This window comes from Micromys minutus (genome assembly GCF_963924665.1).
Source record: "Micromys minutus genome assembly, chromosome: 7".
In the NCBI taxonomy this organism is placed as follows: domain Eukaryota; kingdom Metazoa; phylum Chordata; class Mammalia; order Rodentia; family Muridae; genus Micromys; species Micromys minutus.
Window position 1 is genome coordinate 58,495,171 of NC_137976.1, and position 19,675 is coordinate 58,514,845.

Consider the following 19,675-nt stretch of genomic DNA (forward strand, 5'->3'; position numbering starts at 1 on the left):
GACCTCACCTGAGACTCTGGAGGACACTTGCAACAATAGGTAGGCCAACACACAGCTTACAACAACTGCAGCCTGATTTGCCCTCTCTGCTGGGGTCACTGGAACCTCTGAGAGGTTCCAGTAGGAAGAGTATATTCACCCCATATTCCCCAGGGTTTCATGTTGTTTCTTAGTGAGTCACAAGCAGGAGGGGATTTTGTTGTTGTTGTTTGGTTTTTTGTTATGGTTGTTGTTTTGAGTTTTTGGTTTTGTTGTTTTTGTTGTTGTTATTTTGGGGGGGTTGTTTGCTTTCTCATTTGTTTTCTTAGCAAATGAAAACCAAAGTGTTTGTATTCTCAAATTTTGTTCTTGGTGTGTTTTATTTGTTTGTCAAAATTCCCAAATATTTATTCTCATTTCACTCTCAGCCTATCCTATGCACCTGGGCCTTTCAGCATCTTAATTTGGGTATTAGCTATCTTCAGCCTTCGGGCCAACTACTACTGCTTCTTGTAAATAGTTTACTTGGACCTAGGCGTGCATATTTTATTAAGTAGGATGTATGTTTCCCATGATATCACAAACTTAGTGGCTTAATTGGATTCTTTCTTGGCAGATCCTGAGCCTGAGCTAGGTGCTGACCGTGGGAGATGCACAGAGAACCTGGTGTGCACCTTGTAGACAAAGCCTTTGTCTCTGGATAGGTTTTTTTGTTTGTTTGTTTTGTTTTATTTTTGTCTGAATGACTAGCCACAGAGCCACAGGCCATGAGTGAACTTGCTTCCATAATGTAGTAACTCCCTTCATAGGCACTGCTGGCTCAGCTGATATTTGACAACTATCACAGAAGGAAAAGAGAGGAAGGGAGGTCCTCTGTGAGAGGGAAAATCATATTTAAGCTGTCTCCATCTTACCAGAGAAGGGAGGCCAGCAAGTCAGTGTGGTATGGGAGAGGAGGCAGACACGTGCTAGGTGCCCAGGAGCCGTTGTAAGATGCTGTGCATTCTGTAGCAGTGGGTGGACCTTTTCCCACAGTTGTTGCTGTTAAAACAACTGAACTCCAAAGGCTGCCTTGCCCAATTTGTGTTAAGTAGTGAGCCCCTCGTTGCTAAAGGTGATGAAGGCCTAGAGCAGCGTTCAAGAGGATCCTACAGTGTGATCCCAGCATAGATGCGTGTATGTGACAAAGTAAACTAGGACCCTGTGTGGAAGTCCTGGTGGTCTCTGTGCATCCATTTGCCTGGGGTCCTACTTCCTTCTGTCTTATGGCCCTTTGTTAAGATGGTGTCCTTCCTATCCCTTGGGTGTCCTGCTGATGCCTCTGTTTATCCCATACCAGATGTTTTTCTTCCCAGCCTTCCCTATACCTGCCAGCTTGAGCCTCTCCTCTCCCAAGTTATATTCTGCTTTCCCTCCTCCAGAGGCTCTTTTAAACCTAGCCTATCTCTTATGACACCATCTTGTTCAGCATCCAGTCAGGAACTCTGAAGATTGACCTAGTACATTCTGATATGGGGACCCTTGTTTCATTGTTAGTGGCTTGGTTTTCCTATGTAGGTCAGTTGGATGTGAATGGGAAAATGGCCTGCAAAAGCCCACTAGGAGGTAGGGAGTTGTCCTTATTGAACGCATGGAGGTAGTCTGCCAGGAAGGCATTCGGGATGAAGCAGATAGGAACTGGCAGTGTGCCACTCACTGTCATGTTCCTGAATAAGCCAAGCCTGATTCATCCATGCTTGTCTGGCCAGGAGCTTCTGAGCTTAGAGAACATTGTTCTCCATGCCCAGGAAGGGCACCGGAGGTGATTGAGAGATAATGACTGACTGAATCTAAGAAGGATAACAAAAACAAATTTCTCTATTCTGCACATGCTGATTCAAGAAACATAACACAAAAATATCACCAAGCAGAGAAACCCTAAGCTAAATAATGCAGTGTGGCAATCACGTTTCATTCTGAGAGCACAGCCAGGAGCACGGTAGATAGAGAAACAGATCGTTTGCTGTGCCCACCCCTCTCTGCCAGCATCTTGGCTTTGACCAGGTAAAATAAAGCATGTTACCATGACAATGGGCATTCGGAGTAGTCCAGAACAGCCCAACCACTTCTGCATGCAGACATGTGGATGTGTGTGACAGTGGCGGTTTATGCCCCTTGGTGTGCCTCTGTTGTCCTAGTCCTGCTCCATTGTGTTCCATGGCTCCAGATGTGGGGTTCTGGCCTCCTACTCACAGCACCCCAATCCTTTCTTTCTGCCCAGCCCTCCTGGGTAGGACCCACTACCTTCCTAGGATTTTCACATGCTTGCACCCTGCTTTGGCCACCTTTCCGTGATGCTTCCTGCTACTGGGGAGAACCTTTTGTACTCTGGGCCCCAGGGTTTCAAAGTATGTTCCATAAGATGATCTTTGAAAATGGGGAAAGAAGTTTGGGAATCGCTGAATATTAAAGTCCTCCCACCCTCGACTTGGACTATCCATTGAAGCACATTAACATTTTAAGGCTCTGTGAAATCCTACAATAGCCAACTCTATCTAGTCTAACACAGCATTTCCAACTACAAAATAACCTCATTCCCTCTGGGGGGAAAAAACCTCCTGTGAATCCATTAAAATCGTGCAGAGCTATTGTTATGTGAATCCAACTTCTGGTTTGCTTCCTGAGATGTGTCTTCCTCCCACACTGCTTCCATCTGCTACCCTAACTGGAGCTTGCTGCCTCCTGAGAGCGTGAGTCCTCCCTACTTTAGTCAATGAAACATCAATGTCTCTCACTTTGGGCCTTCCTCCTTCCTCAGCTCTGCTTTCCTGTCTACACAGAAGGAGAGCCATTGACATTTCTAGAATATGCAACCGCCTCCCATTCCCTGCATCCTTATCCTGTAGCTCCTACCACCAAAGCCCTGCACAGGTAGCTAAAGGCCAAGAACTTGTTGCACAAGTCAGTGGTTCTATTAAAGGTCATACATCTGTGATGCTTTAAATATGTCAGTCTTTCCTCTCTCCCATGCACAGCAGTGTTAGCCTAAGAGCATCATGCTTCATCTCTGCTGATCTAATGTCAGTATGTACGCATCTTGGTTATTTTCAGTGATCCACTTTAATGGCTGCTCAGCCTCTGGACACCAGAGTCTACTGTTTCTATTGTGGCCAGCCATGATTTTAACCTCTGTTGTCTTGTTCTCTTGCCTTTGACCCTTTCTGTTTGGTTGACAGGATAGATGGCAGAGGGTCCATCTTCTTGGGGGTCACCTGATGTGGTAGAGCAGTTCTCCCTTTCACCAGATCCTCCCCATGCACATTCTTCACCAGCTCTATTCTGCCATCACAGAGTGGGGCCCACAGCAGATGTTGCCTCTTGGCATCTATCTTTGAAGCCCTTATCATCCCCATTCCTATAGAATATGCTTTCTACTGAAAATGGTTCTGTGGCCTTGTCCTCATTAGCAAAAGCCTACCTTGACCTTGAAAGGTGGTGTCAGTCTCTCATTTTGGTCTGAGGCAGGCATAGCTGTCCTTCTCCATGGCTTCATTTTCTTCTTCCTCCAGGGTTCTGCAACATGCCTTAGAAAGACTATCAACTGCGTGCTAGATCCTCCATCTTTACCCACTGTGAGGCCCCATTCTGCCCTGTCTTTCCAGCATAATGCTGCTCTTCCTTTATACTTCCTCTTCCTCTCTATTATTGGATTTTTTTCCATTCTAAAAAAAACAAGTTTGATTCTGCCTCCTTTTCTGGCCTCTTGATCCATATGAAAGAGACACCTCTAGAGACAAAAGAGGCAATTTCCCACCTTTGAAGGCTCCCTACATACTCAGAACCAACCCTCCAAACCACTGCTCACCCTCTCCCCATGCAAGCCTCTGTTCCTCAAGGTCTCGTGGCCCTAATTATATGGTATACATGGACAGACAGAGAGAAAATTAGCAGTTGAAACAGACAGTCAGACAGACAGACAGACAGACAGACACACACACACACACACACACACAAGAATGAAAATGCTTAGGGTGCTGAGATCAACACTAGCAGAGAAGGATGTCTGAGAGCCTTCCAGCTTCTGTGAACATGTGGCTTGTGAATCACAGTTGGGAGATAAGGGAGAGAAGGTGGACATCAATGGAGGGCTAGGACTGAGAATATGAAAGGTCTAGAGTTGGGAAGCCTGGGGCTCAACTCTGTATCTGCACAAAGCCACCCTGCTGGGATGGAGAGGATGCTGACCATGCTCAGTGGCTTGATTTTGTTTAATCTTCTCTTGCCTGCATCTTCCTCTACCATCTTTGTGTGGTGCTCTCTGTCTCTGTTTCTGTCTCTGTCTCTCTCTGTCTCTGTCTCTCTCTCTCTCTCTCTCTCTCTCTCTCTCTCTCTCTCTCTCTGTGTGTGTGTGTTTGTGTGTGTGTGTGTGCTTGCATGTATAAACACATGTATACGAGAGTACATGTACGTCTTGGTGTTTATGAATACATGTACAGAGGGCAGAGGGTAACACTGAGTGTGTCCTCAATTACTTTCCACCTTGTAATTGAGACATGGGCTCTCATCTCAACTAGCTCACTGATTGGTTACACTATCTAGCCATCAAGGATCTGCCTTTCTCTGTCTCCCAAATGCTAGGGTCATAGATACACACCATTTCTGTCCAGATTTTATATAGGTGCTGGGGAGTATAAATATAAGTCCTTCCTCTGCAGCCTTCTCCTCCTTTGTGTTATTCTGGATTCACTGTTTAACACACACACACACACACACACACACACACACACACACACACCCCACCCCTGTGCTTTATGATCAGAGGGGAAGCATTCTACCTGAGCTCACACATAGGGGCCTGGTCTGCTCAGTCATGTAGGAGATAGTGAGCTAACGTAGACTTCTTTCTAGGGTTGCTATGGTACTATGACCATGTACTCTCTATCTTTCTCCCATTAAATCTCCTTTTGGTGTACACCGTGGAGATGTCAGTGACATCTTGAGATGCAGGTGAGCACTGTGATCATGATACAGAGATGAGTGGCCTTTGGCTTGTAGATATTCAGTATACTATCCTATAGCTCCAACACCATTTAATACCCCCTGAGAAACTTGGTCTGCTTTATAATTTTAGTGTCTGTTGATGAGTAAATTTTAACATTATACTATAGAAACAGAGGACAGGTGTGGAAAACAGAGGATATAACCATGGCTACCTTGAATCTTGACCTAGTAAAACCAATGGTTACCATTTTGGTTCATGACTCCCAGCTGTGTTTTCACATGTGGTTTTTTAGTAAGACCCTAAGCATACATGTCTCTAATGAGATTCATGTGCTTCTTCATCAGATGTGAGGTGTGGCACCTCAGGCAACCAGTGGGTAGAGCTGGCCTCTGTGTAGTCTTTCTGAGTCTGAACACCTCCTGGCAATGCTGTCCTAAGGGATGCTCTGAGGCCTCTCAAGTCTTCAACACCACTGGAGTCTGCAAGAGAAGTGACTGGGGGTTAAATTTCTTTTAACTGAGCAAAGCACTCTTGTCCAGTTTCTTTTCTCGACAAGAACAGTTACAACTACCTTCTTGTCACCTCATATGCACCAAGGGCACTTCTTTTCAGTGTACCTTCTCCTGCTGTCTGGGAAGCCTTTGCAATAACTCTGCAATGTGCCAACCATTATTTTTATAGTCTCTAGGCAAGGCAGCAGAGACTTGCCCAAAGTCATACACCTTACCTTCATGTAGCTCCTACCTGCTAAGAAGCGGTGAGCGGTTTCTCAGGCTCTTTCTGCCTGTTCTTTTCACATCGGCAACACCGTTTTTTCATCTGCAGTTGACTTTCCTGATGCTTTCTTAAACTACCCACTCTCGTTTCCTCCAGGGGGTCGTGATAAGAGAGGCGGACCCATCCTGACCTTCCCTGCCCGAAGCAATCATGACAGAATAAGACAGGAAGACCTACGGAAACTCGTGACATATTTGGCCAGCGTGCCAAGGTAAGGGGAAGGGGAACTGTCTGCAGGGAGGGGGAGCTGATCTGATGCCAGTGACATCAGCTGAGACAGCCACTGAGCCTGCCAGAGGCCCTCGGATTAGGTTCTAATTGTTCCTGGGGCATCACCAGCCATTGTTCACTACGTTGCCTTTAGTCCTGCTGGGGTTCATCTGGAAGTGGTGACTACGGGCAGAGGTGAGAATCCCACCGGGACTACGAGGACTGGTGCGGAGCCTGCAGCAGGGGATAGTTTAGCCTGGCATGGAAGAATGGGAAGCTGCTGTTGACTTTCATGAAAACTTCTGGCTATCCCATTCTGACTTACATAATGGCTACCTTCAAAGTCTCTGAGTATACGTATGGCCCTTGGATCTAGGGCCAAATAACATCTCTTGTGTCGCTAATCTGGAAGCAGTGCATCGGTCAATGTCAGTCCCTTTAGAAGTGGGGTAATATTGCTTAAGATTTGTTGTCAGAGGCAGCAAGTAAGTCCCACTTCATATATATTAATCACACACACACACACACACACACACACACACACAAGATATATGTGATACATGTACAATATTAGGTTTCACTGATGGAGAGATTGAAGGATATAAATGGCTCCTCCAGGTCAAAGGGTGATAATGAAAGAAAGATGGGGAAACACACTCAATGCAACCCTAGAGGTAGCTGGTAGCAGAAGTGCCATAAACGTGGTTTATGTTGTTGAGAAGGAAAGGGGAAAACCTTGTGACTAGTTAGAATGTAAGAGCCAGAAGAGCCCTGAAGAACAGTCTGAGCGAATGTGTATAGCATTATAAATCCGTATTTAGGAATTGGGCTGGCGCTGGATGTGAACAGCTCTCTGGGATGCTGCAGAGCTTGCCTGGGACGTGACCCTCCTGACCGTGGCATTAGTACCCACTTCTCTGTGACACTCAGTGCTCTTGCTCTCTCAGCAGTGTGGGTGCCTTTGAAATGTTGGTTGTGGAAGATAAGACGAGGTGCCTTGGGCATTCAGAACTTCCACTTTATGGGATAATTAGTAAATTAGGCAGATGAGCTATAAATTCTGCTCATCTTTGCAAGGAGACCTGGGATATTTTTGAACATGCTGATTAAGTTCTCGGGGCAGGTGTCAAGTGAGGCAAGCGGTGGATTCCAGAGCTCCAGGACAGGAAGCAGGAAGGGACTGGTGGTTGCTGATGGGCAGGTGCTGAAAGGAGTTGGAGGAGCAGCATCACATGCTAAAACATGTGTTGAATGGAATGGTCAACCCTGAAGAGCTCTAAGCAGAAGGATCTCTCTCTCTCTCTCCCTCTCTCCCTCCCTCCCTCCCTCCCTCCCTCCCTCCCTCCCTCCCTCCCTCCCTCCCTCTCTCTCTCTCTCTCTCTCTCTCTCTCTCTCTCTCTCTCTCTCTCCCTCCCTCCCTATCTCCCTGCCTTCCAACCCCCCTCTCTGTCTCTCTGTCTCTCCCTGACCCCCCTCTCTGATGGTATCCAGTGGGGTCTTAAGCTCCGGTAAAATAAGTTTGGATTATACCCAAAGAACTTTAAAGTATGAGTGCATGAGGGTGAGGTGGTGAATGAAGATTCTGGAAATATTCACAGAAGAAATGTTCCCATCTGACTCAGAGGAAGGAAATGGTCAAATAACCCATGGTTGTGCTATATGGTTTGGTACTTTAGCCTTGTTGGGGCTAAGCAGCTTTAAATAGTGCTTTCCCCAAGTGTACTAGTGTGAAACCAGACACTCCCTGAAGCAATCTACCTGAGGGATTTTTGTGGGGATTCATGATAGACTCTCATTTCTTTTAGAGCCAGAAGAAATTAGAATCCCAGGAGCCAAGAAGGATGTTTTTCTTCCTTCATGGCATACCTGCACCCGAGAAAGGCTCATTCTTTCTTTAGAGTAAGAACAGGAGAGTTAGAAGAACACACTTCCTTCATTCTGACTTGTTAAGCAAAGACTGGGACAAAACAGATTGGAAGCAATTAAGAAAGGAAAAGATTTCTGCTGTGTGAAAAAGGTAAAAGTAAAACCCAAGAGGGGCTGAGAGAAACATCTTGAGAACGAAGGGAGAAGATAACATTGTCTGTGAGGGGCACACTATCTGCTTTCCAGCATTGCAGCTTGTGTTTTACACACACACACACACACACACACACACACACACACCGCCACTGCCCCCAGCACACACTGGCTCTTCACAGTTTCCCATGATTGGGAGGCAGGAAGGCTGTTGTTACCTTCAGTCTGTGATCCCTTGCCTCCCTGCATGAGGACCTGTAGTCACTGGGGTTGTAAGGACCAGCCACACTCTACCACCTTCCCCTGCCCACCAATCATCTCCTAATTGTGTTGGATGGCCGCTCACACACCATCACTCATAGGCACAGAATCCGCAGAAGAGTTGCTCTAAAGGCAGTGAGGTGTGGCAGGAAAGCTCAGAACTTCAGTGTGCTACTCCTCTACCCAGTCTGTTTGGGAGTGACATGCAGCTAGATTAGGTGGGTAATTCTGATGAAAAGAAGTTATTGATCCTGGATCATGCTCCAAGATGTTGAAAGAATAGATTTCAGTTTGGAGAAGCAGTGTTTATGACAGGCTAGTGTACTCAAGTCTGTAGGTGACATTCCATATTCATTTGTTTTTGCCTTTATTTATTATTTATCAAAATTTAGTTCATCTGTATGCCAGGCAGGCTGATTGAGGATTCATGGTGAGCAAGAAGAGACATATTCAGGAAAGTAGGGGATTTTCTGGGTAGTTCTCACATAACCCAAACTGATCACAGCAAAGGACAGTACAGGCGTGACAGTGAGAGGCGGGGGATTTTGGATTCTAAAGGGCCCGCCTGTTTAGAGAAGATGATTGACAGAAGTCGTGATGATTAGAAATGGGTAGTGGTGTACCTGTTGGGCAGAGATGCACTGTCCAGACCCCTGCATTCAACTGGGGCACTACGAACTGCAGTCTCACACACCAGGCAGGGTGCGGTCAAAGTGGCTGCACCCACCAATGGGAGATGAGAGAAACAGTTCCTGACTTCAGAGGGTAGCGGTGCTGCCATAAAGGAACACAATCTGGATAGCTAACTCTTTCTGGTGCATCCCTAATGCATGGTAGTGTTCAGAAGTCAAGTGAAGAACCTGTCCACTTAAGAGCTGTCCAGCAGCTGCCGTCCTCGGTCAGGTCACAGGATGCTGGACAGTTCTCCATTAGGATTGCTGCAGAAAGAATTGTTCTGTTAAGTCAGACATGGGATTATGGTTCTAAGTCTCTTTGCTGTCCTCAATTCTAGGTCGATTTGATATTGGAAAACATATACCCCGTAAAATTTAGGTCCTCAAACCAGCAGATACATCCTTCTCTGGCTCCCCAAAGGACTCATTGTCTAGCGTCTTGTCTCTACCTTCACTCCCAAGGGAACTGCTTTGTCTCCTAAGACTCTTGGTGAGACCCCTGGGGACAGAGACCACGCAAGAGTGTAATAGTTCACACAAGTTCTCTGCTACTCTTGCAGGATCCTTGTTAACTTGAGCTGAGGCATTTTCTCATCTTGCTTCTATTGAGTTTGGACATCCACACCCCAAGTCTATTCTAGGCACCTTGTTCTGAGAAACCATAGGTTGCAAAAGGACCTTAAAAGTCTCTCCTCCCATTCACTCATTGAGTGTCTACTGTGAGCCAGTCCCTAGATGGGAATCATTGCGTGCTGCCATGGTATCTGTCTCACCGTCAGCTGTGTGCGTTTATCTAGCCTTTATTGTCCTCCTGGTCTGCTATCTGCTTGTAGCCACATGCGTGCTCAGGAGCAGAAAGGAAAAGCTCAGATATGATCAGCTGGTGAACATCCCTCAAAATTGAGAGATAGTGTTGAAAATGCACACCGGGAGTAGGCAGATGTCCAGGCACCGTCCCCAGCGTGGACTGTTGGGAGCTGAGCATATGCTTGAGGTAGTGAGGGTTGTTTCTGTCACAGCAGTTTGCCCCTTTCCGTCATTCCTGCTGTCCAGCTTTGTCACAATCATCTGTTTGCTGCTTCTAAGGTACCAAGTGTTGTGCCTTCTATCAACTCTGCTATTAGAAATTCTGCCAAGATGCTGAGTGCTCTGTCAGGGAACGCGAGTGTCACATCAGCCAGGAGAGATGACAAGAAATTAGGATGGGTTATTCTTTAACGCCAGTCAAACCAAGGTGCCTTTATTTGTGGCTTATTGTTTGATAATATTTGCATCTCTTCTACTGACTCCAGCAAAAGATAAATTGGGCTTAAAGCCAGAACTGTCTTTGTGCTGCTCAAAAAAATAAAAAGAAGAAGAAAGGACCAGAAAGACAGCTAGAGGCAGAGGAGGAGTGATGTGAAGGTATCCTCCTGCTGATTTTAGCACAAGAAACCTGGATCTGTCTAAAGTGTCACCACTGTTGGGAATCTGTGAAGGAGCTGCTGATGCCCTGTCCTTTGTTATGGGACATCTACTTAAAGGAAGGTACGAGGAGAAAATGATGGACGGGCCAGGAAGCAGGACCAGTAAGATCAGCAGATCACTATTTATGCTCACATTTGCCTAAAAATTACATTTTAGGTGGCACTTTAGACCTATTTTGTTGCCTGTGTAGAAGGCATTTCTATTTCTATTGCTGTTTTCACATTTTACACACATTTCTCAGTTAAGTGTCCTTTTGCATCATCAGTTCTGAAGAGCAAATAGTTTTCTATTTAGCAACCAAGGAAAATAAAACCCTAGCAGTAACTGCCGTGGTCAGTTGTCACTTTCCTTGGAGTCATGGCAGCCTTTGTAGAAGGGGGTGGAGAGGTTTCAGATACACAGCTTCAGGTCTCCTCTCTATGGCTTGCTGTCAAGAAACACATGGCCACAGCCTGGGTCATTTCAGAAGACTCGGAGGGGCAGCTTCTAAAGGTGTGAGGAGGTTTGGGGAAACCACAGATTTGAAACAGCACCTAGGGCAATGAGTCAGGGCTTGGAGAAGCTCCAGAGATGAACCATGGGTTTGGGGGAGAGATACCACCAGTGCCTCCCTGGTGGGAAGAGACAAAGATATCATAACATTACTTTTCTCTGGGTGCTGTTAGCTGAGTTGTCCCAGAAGATAGGTGGTAAGGGAGCCCACTGATGTCATGGTATAGGTTAGCCTTCTAAGACCCTGCAGAGTGCGGGGTGGGCTTTTAGAGGTGATGATGGAAGGTATTTAGCGAAGGGTGAGACAGGGGCATGATATTTCCACACTTCTTACTCTACTGTTCTAATATTTAAATTATAAAGGTGTCATGAAGGAATCTTTTAGTCTCTCGATAACTGTTGTTCTTTCCCCCAAAGGAGGTTTTAGTAGTAACAATAAGACAATTATATGTATGCTAAGAAAATAGATATAAAGAACAGGAGAGTTCCAAAGCACAGAAGTGAGATAAGCAGTTCATACTCGCCCCCAACCTTTCAGGCTGAGCGTGACCTCCAGTCCTGCTTTCTGGAGCTGCCTCGCTGTCCGCCATCGCCGAAGAAGCAGCCACAGCCTAGAGCTTCGTGTTCATTTTTCTCTCAGGCTGTCTTGCTTTGCTTGGTCTGGGACTCAGCAAAGTGGCAGTGCTTCCATCTCAGCTAGGTGTCTGTGAGTGGCTTTCCTGGCCTAGAGTAATCGGCCACACCATGGATGAATTTTCAACTCTAACACTGAGTGAAAACGAAAACTTTTGACTCTGGGGGCTCATAACAAAATTATTAATAGAAGATTAATGGGGTCCTAAAGTGTCTCCTGAGAAGTTCCTCTTAGTTAGCTCCAACAAGGGAAATCAATCATGATTACTTTGTCAGTACTTTGAAGAGGTGCTATAATTGATATCGATATCAAAGAATAAGTGAAATTCTTTTCAATCCATTGGTTGCTAGGAAGTAAGTAAGGGCTGCCATGCACAGAGGGTGGGTTAGGTCTTCCTTCTGTGCCCTGGCAGAGTTCGCCAGGCACATCGGCATGAGCAGCACCTATAGGTGTTGGATGCAGAGCTGGGCCCTGTGGGCTTCAGCCTGGGCACCTGCAGTGTTGTTGCCTTGGGGACAGGGTGGGTTTTACAAGGCTGTACTGCAAGTACAGGCTAGAACATTAGGAGACTCTGACTTTGAATAATGGGGTGATGGGCAACCCAGGCAGAGCAAAGGGCTCTGGGCAAGGGGAGAGTGAGGCAGGGAAGGTCAGAGGTCAGATTACGTTTTAAAAATCCAGGAGGACAGAAACATAAGGGCATTTGGGGAGCAGCAGAAAGGAATTCCATGGGTGCAGTGAAGAAGTTTTGCTGACTCAGTAATAAGAGTGGAGGTACCCAGTCTCACACAATCTGATATGCCATGTCTGGTTGCTATCCCTGGGAGGCCTGCCCTTTTCTAGAGGGAAATGGAAGAAGTGTGGGCTGGGGGAAGAGAGAGGCTGTGGGGTGTGTTAGGGGGTGGTGCCTGGGAGGAGACAAGGGAGGAGAACCTGAAGTTAGGATGTAATATAAGACAGAATAATTTTTTTAAAAAGAAGTTTTGCTGATAGTCATTCATATAGAGAAGGACAATTAACGTTTAGTTTTTAGATTGGCTTTGGCAGCTGAGTGGAAGGTGGAACGGAGAAGGCTGGAACAATCACAGCTGCATCAATATAGACGAAAGATAATAATAATAATAATAATGGCTGGCATTTACTGGATACCTACCAGATCTGCTCCAGGGACTGCTAGGACTTTACAAACACTGACTGAATTCTCATAGCTCTTGGAGATAATGTTATTATTCCAATTTCACTGAAGGACAAACTGAGGCCAGAGAAGGTTAAATGACTTGCCCATGGAGTCATAGCCAGTTTAAATTCAAAGCTAGATGATCTCTAGCATCAAAGCCTATGGTCCCCCCCCCTTTTTGTTTATTTTTCTCATCCTGACTGTAGTCATCTCCCTCCCCCAACCTTCCCCCCATCTCTGCTCTCCCTCAGATTTACCCCCTCTCCACCTCTCCTCAGAAAAGAGCAGCCTTCTGGGAACATCAACCAAATTGGTATAGCAAGCTACAGTAAGACCAGGCACATACTTTCCCATCAAGGCTGAATGAAACAACCTAGTAGGAGGAAAGGGGTCCCAGATGCCGGCAATAGTCAGAGACAGCCCTGTTCCCACTGTTAGGAATCCACATGAACACCGGACTATATAGCCATAACATACGCAGAGGACCTAGGTCAGGCCATACAGGCTTCCTGACCTCTGTGACTCCACTTGAGTCCTGGTCAGTTGATTCTGTGGACCACGTTCTTGTCACATCCTTGACCTCTCTGGATCCTCCAGTTCTTCCTCTCCATTTTCCTCAGGACTCTCCGACCTCTGCCCAATATCTGCCTATGGGTCTCTGCATCTGTTCCCATCAGCTGCTGGATCAGGTTTTCCTCTCTGATGATGATGATACCAGGCGTCAGTGATAGAACATTCTGTAGGCATGAAAAAAATGTGCTTTGTGGCTGGGTTGGTGTCCCACTTCCTCTACTTGAGTGCTTACCTGGTTACAGAGGATGGCCAGTTCAGGCTCTGTGTCCCCCATTACTAGGGGTCTTCACTAAGGTCACCCACATAGATTCCTTGGAGTTTCCATTACACTAGGTTTCTACCTAACCCTCAAAATGCCCCCTAATTCCAGTTGCCTCTAGCTGCATTCACTCCTTACAGCCCTGCTACACCTGATCCTTCCTGTTCCCATCCTACCCACCCCTAGTCCACCCATGATAACTATTCTGTTTGCCTCTCCGGGGAGATCCTTGTGTTTCCCTTTTAGCCCCCTTGCTACTTAGCATCTCTGAGTCTGTGGATTGTAGCTCCATTATTCTTTACCTCACAGTTAATACCCACTTATAAGTGAATACATACAACGAGTGTCTTTCTAGGTCTGGTTTACCTCATTCAGGATGATTGTTCTGGTTCCATCAGCCATTTGCCTATAAATTTCATGATGTTATTTTTTTAAACTGAGTAATACTCCGTTGTGTAAATGTACCACTTTTTCTTTTTTTAAAATCTATCCTTCAGTTGAGGGACATCTAGGTTGTTTCCAGCTTCCGGCTATTATAAATAAAGGTGCTATGCACATGGTTGAAGAAGTAACTGTCATATAGTGGGGCATCTCTTGAGTATATGTCCAGGAGTTGTATGGCTGGGTCTTGAGGTAGATCCATCCCCAATTTTCTGAGGAACTGACATATTGTTTTCCAAAGTAGCAAAGCCTATGCTTTATGCATTGAAATGATAAGGAAGCTGTAAATGGTGTGGTGGCATTGGTGGCAGAGTGCAGGGGACCAAGATGCAGGAACAGAGATAGCCCCAAAGATGGCTAAGACTGAACTGGAAAAGAGTGGGGGGAGCACGGAGCGCAGGATGTGTGCTGACTCTGGGCTCTGGCTACTGTCCTTCCAACCTGTTTTCCAAAGAGTCTCAGTGGAAGCTAGGCATAAAGGGGGCTGTGGCAGAAAACGCAAGTGGCAGGTGCCACAAACCTAGGCATCTGCTGGCCAGAGCTGGCTTATGGCTTTAGGAGTTTGGGACAGTTGGGGAGGATAGGTGTCTTAGAGTTTTCCCTCATGTTCCAGTTGCAGACAAACAAGCTCAGCTTGTTTATGCTCAACTATGGAAAACACCAGATTGTACCAGGAGATATAGGGAAAATATAAAAGCAATTAAACCATAGGATTTTTAAGGAGCTAAATAGAAGACTATCTGTAGCAGAGAACACCCCCCCAAATGCAAATCTGGTGGGTAGGGTGGGCCCTATGAGAATTTAGGAATGGCCACTTTGCTCATTTTCCTCAGGTCTATTCTGGGTCCTTCATGCAGCTGCCTGTGTATCTCTGCCTTCTGCAGTCTTCTGTGGCCAGCATGTGTTTCTGGAATTAGTGGCCAGTTAATCCACGGCTTGAGGTTGGTGCACTCCTGTGACAGCCCACTGCCATAGGACTTGGCAGGTCTGCATAGAGCCAACTGTTGCAGTGGCTAAGAAAGGCCTGAAAAGAAACAGGTTGTATGGGGGAAGGGAAGAGGCAGAACAGAATACTTCAGATGTGAAGGCTGCATTTGTGACACCCTAGAGAAGAGTAGCCCAGGCCAGAAGAGGCCGGTTGGTCATGAGTTACTTCGAGACGCAGTCCTGAGTATCCCAAGAACCAGGAGATGCCTTCAGGAGATAAAATCAAGGACTGAGCCCTGCATGAAAGAATCCTACTGGACAGGTTGTCGAGTCTGATCCATTTGTCTTCCATGTGCCTCATAGAGAGGACATAGCCACTGACCTTGTAGAAGGGAATTGTGTGCTAATGCAGAGGCAGAGTGATCTTGAGAGAAATTATGAACACACATTAAATTCTGTGGGGGCTTCCAGCTCAGAAGAGCTGCCTTCTCTAAGAGTGTGGGTGTGCTCACTTAACCCTTTGCTCACCTGTGAACCACAGTGTGCATGAGGGTTCACCTGGGTGACCCACAGAACCACCTCAAACAGAGACAGCTGGCTGCAAGTGCCTTGCTTATCATGGTGTCCCTCAAAGTGTTTGGTCAAAGTGAGGGATAGAGCTATGCTTAAGTGAGGGATAGAGCTATGCTTAAGTCACGGTGGTAACGCTGCAGAATAAAAACATAGAGTAGGCTCATGGTAGATGCTGAAAGGATGAATATAAATCTGACGTTTGGCCCTCTTTTTAAACTAGAAAGATATTTCTAGTGTATTTTTATTTAAAGCATGAAAAAGTAAAAATCTTTTGGAAAGCGTTTATTGCTGTACCACCTAGAGACAATAAGAATTGATGTACTGTTACATTTCTTTCCTATGTTTTAAAAATAGCGAGTCATATCATTTATTCTATTTTCACTTCATTTTATATCACAAAATAGTTTCTTAACATGGTTAAGTTGTGTCGTGGGATGTATCATATCTAAATTAACTCTAACTGAAGTGTCTTAGGGTTTCTATTGCTATGATAAAACACTATGACCAAAGGCAAGTTGGGGAGAAAAGAGTTTATTTCAGCTTAGAGTTGAAATCACAATCCATGAGGAAGAGAAATCAGATCAGGAAATCAAGGCAGAAACCCAGAGGCAGAAAATAAAGCAAGGGAGGAGTCCTGGTTACTGGTTTGCTCTCAGCTTTCTTCTGTAATTCAGGGCTGCCTGCCCTGAGGTGGTGCCACCTACCACGGGCTAGACCCTCCCACATTAATCATTGATCAAGAAAATGCCCCGAGGTCTTGCTTACAGGCCAGTCTAATGGAAGAGCTTTCTCACTTGGAGTTTCCTCTTCCCAGGTGACTCTAGCTTGTGTCAAGTTGACAACTCACTAGCTGGTACAGTAAGACATCTAAATTATCCAAAGCATGGCTAGAAACAGTCCCCAGTGAACATCACTACATATACACCTTTATCTGCAGCTTCAGGGTTTTCTTTCTGTTTTAAATTTTTGAGATTATAATTATAGTGTTTCCTCATTTCCTCCCTCCAAACCGTCAAATGTACCCCTCTCCTCCCTGATCTACTTTACATTCATGGCCCTTTCTGTTTTGAAGTGTTATCACATACATATATGTACACATTCCTAAGCATAACCTGTTCAGTCCACACAATGTGACCTGTATGTGTTTTCCAGGCTATTTGACACTGGTCAACCAGTTGGTGTGCTTTTCCCCTGGGCAGGCGACCTTTCCAATCCCAGTTTTTCTTAGTTGCCTATAGATTTAAGTGGGTTGTTTTGTTTTGTATTGGTTTGTTTTGTTTCTTTGGGGGTGGATAGGGGTTGGTATAGATTGTGGCAGTCACAGGAATCTTCAGTGAATAAGATAAATTGCCACATTGCTTTCAAGATTTCTGATTTATACTCCCCTGATCCTTTCTTGGGCATAAAGTTTATGTGCATTTGATCACCACTGTCCAGGAAGCACTGTCCAAACATTGTCCCCACCATTGTGAGGAAAACTCAGCACACATTACACAGCTGGGCCTCATCATGGCTGGAAAGGGTAGGGGCTTGATCATAGGACTGTGCTTCTGAGTCTCCCAGGCAAAGGACACCCTTACTTATAGCGTGACCCCTCAAGAGAGGCCTCACAGTAGTGCTCAGAGCTGGTGTGACATACAGTAAAGGCCAGATCATTGTGTCCTTGGTGAACCTTTGGGGGTTTATTGGTCCGTTTGTGCTTTAGCTTGTCAGCTGGCTGAATTGTCAATTCCTGCCTAGGCTCAGCAAAAGCTGTCAAGCTCTCTGCCCAGCTGAACTAGAGACCTTATTTGCCCTCTTTTGGGAAAGTGAGGCCTCCTGGGAGTTCATCTCTGGGTAGACTGGGTGCTGTCCTTAACTTCTCTTTTAAGCTGCCAGAGTCCATACCTCTCTACAAGCAGGCTGATTAAGAGGTTGAAGTGTCCGCTGCAACCTTGATTAGGTAAACTTCTTCGGATGTCAGAAGAAATAAGACCCAATGCATTTGGGCCTTCCTGATGTTCATGCTAGGTAATCAGGGTGATTTGAATTTAGCTAGGACTTATTTGGTTGGTGTGCTGGAAACAACGGAGCTCCTTGAATACAGATACTGAGCATCTGCCTTGTAACAAGGGGCATGGGGTGTGGTTTTCTTCCTCAGCAGGTTCCAGATTTGGTGCTCGTTCTTTTTCCCCATTTCAGGGACATTTCCAGCACATTCCCCATTCATTACTTTCCAGACTCATCCTTGGCTAGGTCTTTTGCTCTGCCCTTCACTGGCATTGAGAGTAGTGTATGCTCTCCATGAGATACTGATGCTCCTAGACACTAGTTTTATACAGAGGCTGCCTTCATTAAAGGCTTTTTGACAATTCAGGTATGCTGCCACCAAGTTCAGCTGCTTGGAAAGACATGGGTGAGTTGTAAGATGCTCCAAAATCGTAATGTTCTCTTCTTGGCTCAACGGGTCTCATGTTTAGCAGCTTTACTTTAATTCTCTTATTAAATACTAAAATTTAAGCAGCCATAGACAATTATTGTTTGTCCACTACAAAATATGTTTAATACAAGTTTCCTCTGATAAATGTAGTAAATACAAATGAAATATTATACGTGGGGGGCTGGAGAGATGGCTCAGTGGTCAAGAGCACTGACTGCTCTTCCAGAGGTCCTGAGTTCAATTCCCAGCAACCACATGGTGGCTCACAACCATCTGTAATGGGATCTGATGCCCTCTTCTGGTGTGTCTGAAGACAGCTACAGTGTACTCATATACAATTAATTAATTAATTAAAAATATTATATGTGGAAATAACTTAGACATATAATCACTGGCTGAAACTAGGCATTTTTTAATGATGCTATTTTGGAGGGAATCTGCTTAAAGAATACATAACAATTACTCTCTTTCTTTTATAAGATCGCATTTTGAGAAGCTAGAGAAAAGCAGAGCTCGGCCACCAGCTTGTTTTCCCTTGTGGCAGAGCAGAAGTCACGGTGCTCCTGAGAATATCCTCACCTCTCAGGATGCCCATGGTCCTCATCACCACTCTCAGCAGCTGGAGCTGGAGAGAAAAAGCTTCATTTGTCTTTTCAAACTTCCCCTTCCAATCACTGTTTTCCCCATTGCACTCAGAAGACAGGAACATGGGAGAAACACCGCTCCCCCGGGCCTTCCTGTGTGTTGCTATCTTCTACTGATAGGCGTTTGCCCACCATCTCATGGTGTCCAGAGCTGCCTTGAATAAGATCAGTTCCACACTATTCTTTTCCCCTCATCCATCCAGTATTGTCCAAGAAGAACAAATATGCAAACAAAGATTGAAAAGGTCCTATTGAGCCTAGACAGTTTGTCACAGGTAGGAGGTCTAAGGTCTAGACTTTTCATGAAATCAGATTGTCCATGGGACATGAGCTCTTATGGGTAGGGAAGGGTTTGCAGGGTGCTTGCTAATTGTCTCTAAGTTTGCAGAGCACCAAGGTAAAAGATGGCCTCACTTCTAGACTCCTTAGAGCCATTACCAGAGAGGAGAGTCATGAAGTCACCAGACTAAGCCTCCTTCAGGACATCCCCTGTCTCCTGTCAGGGGATCTAAGGCCTTTTCCAGGATGAAGCCTGGAGGCAGCAAGAGTGGCCTGTCTTACTGAAAAGGTGCTGTTGTTTCCAAACCAAGTGAAGATGACAACTAGTTCTCCCAAAGTTCAGACAGAGCACTCTGTCTGTCATTGTGGTGACTCATCGAGGTCAGATATGCTTCTGGATAATATACTGATGTAATCCCAGTGTGTGTCCTGAGGGCCCCGCCTCTCTTCTTCCAGAGCCTCCTTCTCTCCCAACTCCCAGTTCTGCCAGGTCACTTGAGGACCAGGTCTGGTCTGGAGAGCCCCAAGGCCCTCATGCCAGAGCATTTCCCCCTCAAGTGTCCCATACTGTTCTGGCCACAGCTGGAATTTTATCTGTTCCCATCACCAGCCATTCATGTACTGGCTTTGTCCCGTTGCCCAAGCCCAAGCCTGAACCTGCTGTTGTGACACACCCCATCCTGGTTCTCTGTGGGAAGAGAACATCCTTGATTTCCAGATTGGGATGCAGGAAATCCAGGTTTTCTAACTGGCCAGCTGAAGAGAAACTCCTTGTAGCACACTTGCAGTACGGCCAACCCTTCCTCCCACTGCCAGCCCTGCCTGTAATGGGGCACTTTATCAGTTCTGTGAGTACACAGGACAGTTGCTTACATACACTGATCCCAGG

General features: G+C 45.9%; 1 protein-coding gene across 6 annotated transcripts in view; it reads left to right on the forward strand.

Annotated features, from left to right (window-relative positions):
• Positions 1-19,675, forward strand: part of KALRN (kalirin RhoGEF kinase) — a gene marked incomplete at both ends in the record, with an annotated part of 525,758 nt that overhangs the window by 123,810 nt on the left and 382,273 nt on the right. For all 6 annotated transcript variants that reach the window (XM_080919241.1, XM_080919243.1, XM_080919247.1 and 3 more), the window contains one exon: positions 5,786-5,948. In XM_080919241.1, coding sequence (XP_080775367.1) covers positions 5,786-5,948 — 163 coding nt within the window. The remainder of the gene's footprint in view (positions 1-5,785; positions 5,949-19,675) is intronic.